The sequence below is a fragment of the Thunnus albacares genome, chromosome 11 (genome assembly GCF_914725855.1).
Source record: "Thunnus albacares chromosome 11, fThuAlb1.1, whole genome shotgun sequence".
NCBI lineage: Eukaryota > Metazoa > Chordata > Actinopteri > Scombriformes > Scombridae > Thunnus > Thunnus albacares.
Genome location: NC_058116.1, coordinates 2,354,526 through 2,361,611, shown reverse-complemented (window position 1 = coordinate 2,361,611; position 7,086 = coordinate 2,354,526). Strand labels below are relative to the sequence as shown.

General features: G+C 40.2%; 1 protein-coding gene across 1 annotated transcript in view; it reads right to left on the bottom strand.

Moving 5' to 3' along the window:
* Nucleotides 1–827: 827 nt before the first annotated feature.
* Nucleotides 828–7,086, bottom strand: part of znf385b (zinc finger protein 385B) — a 70,810-nt gene continuing 64,551 nt past the window's right edge. The window contains exon 12 of the mRNA XM_044366192.1: nucleotides 828–6,958. Within this exon, the coding sequence (XP_044222127.1) occupies nucleotides 6,671–6,958 (288 nt within the window). The 3' untranslated portion in view covers nucleotides 828–6,670. The remainder of the gene's footprint in view (nucleotides 6,959–7,086) is intronic.

Sequence of the window (7,086 nt, the reverse complement as noted above, 5' to 3'; positions counted from 1 at the left end):
AAGTTGTCTCAGTATGGTCACAAATGAATTCTTGAGCAGTTTGTGGTGGAAAGGTGATCTGACCTCAATCCAAACGCACTACAAGACTTACTTTGCAAGTTTGAGCTAAACAGCTCCGGTAGCCAGGTGTCATTTGCATACTGAGATGTGGATGAGCGAAATCAACAGTTCGCCAGAGGGTGAATTAAGGGTTTGACCTGGACTAGCACAATGAAGTACACTGCATTTGGCATTCTCATAGGACATAGGACGTTCTTCAGAACCTTCTCCCTGTGTTTACGTTCTTGCTCCCACCCCAGACACAACTAACCAGTAAGCAGAGTGAACGTTCTCATGAGGGTTTTAGTGATGCATTCTGGTTTTCATCCACTTATTCGGACCAGAGCAAACGAACTACAGGTTTGAAAACGCCCTATGAGACTCTTTCAAATAATATGGGGATCTTTAGGGGTTCCCTAGATTTATTGAGGTTACGTGAAAGTCAAAGTTTCATGGTCTTTAGTGTCACGTTTGACCTGTTGATGAGACATGAGAACAGCTGAGATTATGTTTCTAAGGTCATATGAAAATCAAATGAAAATCAAATCAAATTAAACGAGAGTTGTTGAATTAAAGTCATTAAACTCACAGTAGATGTGTTGAGATTAAATGAAGAAATGATCGATCTGATCAAAGAACAAGTAAACAAGACTCAGAATCTGACAAAGCATTCAGTACAAACTTATAGCACTTGACAGTTTTTCAACCAGTAACAAAGTACTGAAGTTAAATGCCTCAGCACTGTATCAAAGTCCATTTTTTTATTTAAAAAGAATGCAGGACTGATGTAGGACGGCCAGCAGTTTTTAATTAAAACAAATAAAACAAAGTTACAGAAATAAAATGATAAGGAGAGAAAACTACATAATCTCAACCTGACAAGTTTGCTTTTGCATATTTGTGTCATCAACATAAAAAACAAGCTCAGAGAATAAATACTGTACACAAAGAAGAGGACAGAGGTTCTCTGAAGCATGAAGTGTTGAACTTCAACACGTCTGAGAAAGATTGAACGCTGCTGCTCACCTTTAACACACAGTTTAACAGATTCATCCCTGCTTTTCTTTATTATTTTTTGTGTGGAGTCAGAGAAAGCTGAATCTGAAGTACTGAATATCCTATATTTAGCATGCTAACATGCTCACAATGACGATGCTAACATGTTCATCATCTTAGTTTAGCACGTTACCATGCTAACAGCTCATTAGCACTGAACACAAAGTGCAGCAGAGGTTGATGGGAATGTCATTACTTTTGTAGGTATTTGGTCATACATTACAATTCATCCTCTGGGGCACAGAATGTTGGTACCAATTTCAATGGAAATTCATCCAATAGATGCTCAGATACTTAAGTCTGGACCAAAGTGGCTGACCAACAGACCAAATGACATTGCCATCCCTAGAGTCACGGCAAGTGTGGCTAAAAATGTTTGATGGAATTTAATTTTAAAATCTGATTCACTGAGCTAAACTCTGTGTGCTGTAATTAACTTGAATGTATCAGATGTGTTAAAACAACTCTGCTTGGTTCAGAGAGGAGCCCTGTGTGAAGACATTTGGGTGAGCTGCTCATTTAAACTGTCTCTAAAGAAAACTTTTTTAAATTACTCACTGTTTGCATGTCCTCTGGGTTTTATGGAAAATGAGATTTTATTTCGGAAGCAAAGTGATTAAATCAGATGTTAGAGGTTCAGTCCAAGCACACACACACAGACACACACACTCACACATACACACAGACACACAATCTCAGTTTTCAACACAAACATAATGACAGTTTGAACAGAAATGCAAGTTTCTAACATCAGCAACTATAAACAACACTTCCATTTCAACAGTGCATCCCTGTTGCTTCATCCCCGTATTGCAACTCGGTCCCAGTATCAAGACTCAGACTAGTATTGAAACCTGGCTCAGAAATGAGACTCAGCTCAGAATTTAGTATCGAGACTCTGTATTGCTGATAAAGAAGCGGAGCAGCTGATCTGTACATTATTGCATCATGATGACATCATCAGACAGAGGAAGTTCAGTTGAACAGCTAAGAGCTGCTGTTTTAGCTATTGTTACACAGCCTCAGGAGGTTAAATCAGCATCATCAACATGGATTTGACACTTTCTCTTCTTTTTACAGTTACATGTTGATGAGACAGATAGGGTTACTGCACCATGAGACCAAATACTGCATAGATTAACACACACACACACACACACACAATGTCATTAAACCTGTTTGTTCATTAGTGGAAGACTGAGATGCTTCAAGTTATTCAGGAGGAGGCAGGAAGGCAGACAGGAAAACATTGACCATTTGAAACCATAGAAAATGACCACTGGTATAAAAATCTGTTTCATTAAATGATGATGAAATCAGCCAATTGAGAGGTCTGATCTTGTCCACACAGCATTCCTTAACGTATTCAAGGGTTTCCTATTTTAACGAGAAAAAGTCTTTTATTCAATATTAAATATGTTTTTGCTTTTTAGTAAACTCGCAGAGCAGAGGAAGTGACTGTCCTTCAGGTAAAAGCTGTTTGTTTGAGTTATTGACACTGCTGATAATCAATAAGATAGGAGCCTTCAGAAGGTGGAGATCAACAGAGTGGACAAACGGTCCTGTTAGATCAATCACCTTGTCAAAGTCAGAGGAGGCGGAGCTTTTACACCTCAAATTCACCTTTGTGTAAAGTTGTCTATGGTGTTTTCTATGGTTTCTCCTGGTTCTTTGAAGCCCTTTCACGGCTGTCAAACAACCACCTGATCATTTAAATGTTTTAGATGAAAGTAACAAAATGCTGATAGAAGCTAGCAATGAGGATCGTAAGCATTTAAGACCTGCTAGTACCCCCTAGAGGCTGTGTTGTTCATTACAGCCACAATATGAAAGTGTTGGACACAACAAACAGCATACTGATGTTGAGCATAAAAATTCATTTGTGACTTTGGGATCAGTATGTTTTACAAAACACATAGGTCCACTTACTAGCTTTTTCCTATTTTTTTTTAACCACATCTCCAGGTTCACCTAGGCTTATACCATGAGCACTTTATTAGGAACACCTGTGTAATCTAATGCAATCCAATACAGCAGCTCTGCCATAAATTCTACTTTTAGAATATATTCCAATATTTTGCCACCCTCATGTATGTTAATGACGTAGACAAAATATTAGGGACACCTTTCAATATAATGCCCTCCAGTATACCACCACCACCGACTACGACCTCAATATTAAACATAAAATAGAATTATCACCTTTCTGACAATGTAAACAAAAACTGAAAATGTATAAGCTTTGTAAACGTAGAATTTATAGCAGAGCTGTTATATTGGATTGCATTTGATTGCACAGGTGTTCCTAATAAAGTGCTCAGTGAGGGTATAAGCCTAGGTGAACCTGATGATGTGGTTGAAAAAGTAGGAAAAACACAATAATGAAAAACGAAAAAAATATTGGGGGTGAAAAAATTGGTAGAAAAAGAAAAGGAGATGTTGTGTTTTAACAAGCAGCCAGCCCACAATCAGTAGGTATTTACTGACAGCTAGCAGCTAGCTTAACGTTAGCCCCAGTGTCAGCATAACTTCCTGTCCTCTCAGTGAAGCTATTTTCACAGCCTCCAACTCTGAACTAAACCAGCTGCTTCCTGAATGACACCTACCAATGGATAACGTTAGCAAGTCAGCTAAGAAGACACAACATGTAAATAGGACAACTTTGCAGTTACCTAGAGTGGCATTTTTCCTCTTTTGGTGGCTATCCACTGAACGCACAAACAAACCCTCCATCAAACTACCAGTAAGACAGCAAACAAGTTGACCCCCAAATTGTGGAAGGACACAGGGTTACTGGGATTAGTAACTGTAATGTAATTCTGAATCTCATGTTGTAATCCCTTATATTTGTTACTGCAAAAATTAATAACTTTACTTTGTAATGCAGTACAGTAATGTGTAAACACCTGACCAAAACCAGTCACAACATCCACTGGGAGGGTTCAAAGGTCATCCACCAGAAGTCAGTGGATGGCCTGAGAAAGATCAAGGAGATCATTCATATCCAATGCCAAAGACGATCTTTAAACAGAGACAGGGGTTACATCCCCCCTCTCGCCCCTGCTATCACATGACTGAAGTTCCAGACTTTGGTCACGTGACTACACCTGAGCCATCTCCATTTGCTGATGAACACTCTGAGATGCAGTTGAAAGCTCAGAATAAACCCAGTAAGTGGGTATGTTTGTCTTACTACAGGTGATTTAGCTCTTCTTAGAGCCCTGCTGCTAGTGGAGCTAAAACTGTTTCTAGAGGAGAGGGCATGTGGTCTTTCACATCTAAAGGCTTCAATGAAAATCTACCAAAGAATTTCAGATCATACAGTTGTTTGACAGTGGTGAAAAAGCTTTTGGTGAATATTTACAATGTAAATTAAAATAAATGATTAGAGCACAGATAAAGCAACCAGAGAAATTCTCATATTTTGTTTTGCTCATGGAAAGTCAATAAGCTTATTCAAGGAAAACGTTCCTTTGCTGTTGCAGGTCTCAGAAAGTTCCAGTGATGTGTTAGAGTCTTAAAAAAGGTCCTCTGACTCTTAAAAGATCTAGTTACAGTAAAGGTTCTGCTCGGACACTTTAAACTCCAGAAAGTTCTGATCTGACTCAGTGAAATCCGAGAGGATGAGTGTTCACACCAGGCAAGTTAGGAGGAAGGGCGTTTTTCACTGTAAAACCAGGAAGTAGCCCAGTCCAGAGTCCAAAGTGAGTCTGTAACACACCGGCAGTGCAGATGTCAGGGATGACATGAGGTACAGGCAGAGGTGTGGACATCAGACATAAGGAGGAAGAATTTATGTATTCATACTTCAGTTCAAACCCTGGTTCAAAACATACAGCAATCTGAGGCAGCAGGAGGTGAGAACAAACAACAAACTGTCCTGAAGCGACCATCCTGATGTGACTTTGTTTCTGGTTTAAATAGATTTTCATCTGGATTTTTATCTTTTCATAAACCCAAAATAGAGTTTTTTTTTAGTTTAGGCTCCCTTGTGGGATAGTTAAAAGTATATTTCTATCAAAGGATAATTCCGGTCTATTCCAACTTGTGGTCATGTCCTCTGTAATATTTTGGGGATATTGGGTGGGGTTACTTCATTACCATGAACTGTAGTTTATTTTGAATCAACCAGACACACTGTCTTGCTGGCAGAAATACTTACTATAGCACCAAACACGGATTAATCCACTGCTGAAAATAGTCCCCAACAAATGCACAATTTCCTCCTGTTTCAGTAATGTTTGCTAAAAATGACAGTGGCCAAAGTGGAAATTACTGAGCCTTGCAAAAAAAAAAAAAAGAGCCATTTTTTAAAGATATAAATGGGCTTGAGGCTGAATGAAGCAGACAGGGTTGATGGCAGAAAGTATTGAGAGACTGATTAACACATTGTTGGCTTTGGTCTTTTAGTGAGATTTATTGTCAATAATGAAAGTAGAATAACACCAGCCTCATCCTTTAATTTCTCCTCCACTTCACAGTTTGTTTGATCAAGATGCTGTATGTTAGGAAAGAGTCGAACATGAGTGCAGGGATGTCTGAAGGACTCTGGAAGGACAGCTGTGACATCACAGTCCAGTGTTGATATGACATGAAGACAGCTGCAGTAGTATTCATGACGTCTGCTGAGTTCTCTGATATCACATTTGCGCTGGTTAGCTCCTCCAGCAAGAGGAAGAAGAACATCTATGTTCAGAGGAGATTTGTTCAGACAGAACCAACCCCCAAACTCTGAGGACTCGACCCAACCTGACCTGAACCGAGTTCTGGTTCAAGACTTGACTTTCTTCCACCTTTGTCTCTGGTCTCAACACTGCATAGCTTCATCTTTAGCCAGCCAATCAAAATACAGCATATTACTGACTCCAGTGTGCCTTCACCATCTTAATTTGTGAGCAGGTTTGGGTATCATTTAGACTTTTTAGATTCTGCTTTTTTTAGATTCACAATTACGGTTCCTCTTGAATCCTGGTTCTGATTCTTTGTCATCTCAATAAAACCGAAGTTAGAAGCTAAATCCAGTGTCATTTTCAGCAGATTCACCCATAAAGAGTCATTTGACATTGGCATCATTGACAAGGTACTTTGGGGTTCTTTTTGATAAAAAGGTAAAAGAGAGAAAATAATAAGCTGAAGGTTTCACTTCATTTTACTTGAGTTGGACGTCCTTCAGTGGCTGATTCTGGAGCATCACAATGACTGCAGGAGACAACAAATAAGCTGCTTTTTTGGGGGGGAGACGTTAAGACATTTCCAGGACCTTATTACTTTCTAGAAAATTTGGGGCAGCTCTGTAATTTTTTCAGGACTGGGCTCAGGTCATAGACTCTATGCTTCAGGTCTGTGGTTTACTTAGTGACGTGTCCATGTCTGACTTGGATACAATCATTACAGGTTGTTGGGTCAGCTGTGAATTTTCAGACCTGATCCAGATTTCTGATCCAGACAGGAGGAGGAGGTTCGGTCCTCCTGTGTCTCTTTTTGACGCCTCTGTCAAGTGAGAAGGTTGCAGGTTTCAATCACTGCTGCCATGATGGCAGAGCTGAAATCTGTAGCTCCAACAACCATGAGGACATCAGTAGGGAGTGAAGAGAATTGATCCTTGGCTCGCTCTGATTGGTCCAGGAGCCGGACGTAGGAAGGATGCGGTGAAGAGGGACGAAGTGGCAGGAGGGCGAGGATGGAGAGAGATGGCAGGAGAGAGGGGTGAGGAGGTGGGAGTGAGGAGGGGTGAGGAAGAGAGAGAGGAGTGAGTGAGTGAGATGGAGGAGGGAGGAAGTGAGATGGAGGAGGTGAGAGAGGAGGATGGAGGAGCGAAGGGAGTAGAGAGGAAGGAGGGAGAGAGGGAGGGCTTCACCAACTCCTGAGAAGAAGAGGAGACAAGATGAGACAAGACAAGAGGAAAGGGGATTGATATATCAGTGTTTCAGATCATGTTCTGCACATACTCTACTTAACTATGGTCATATAAACAAAGTAAATTTGAATTTG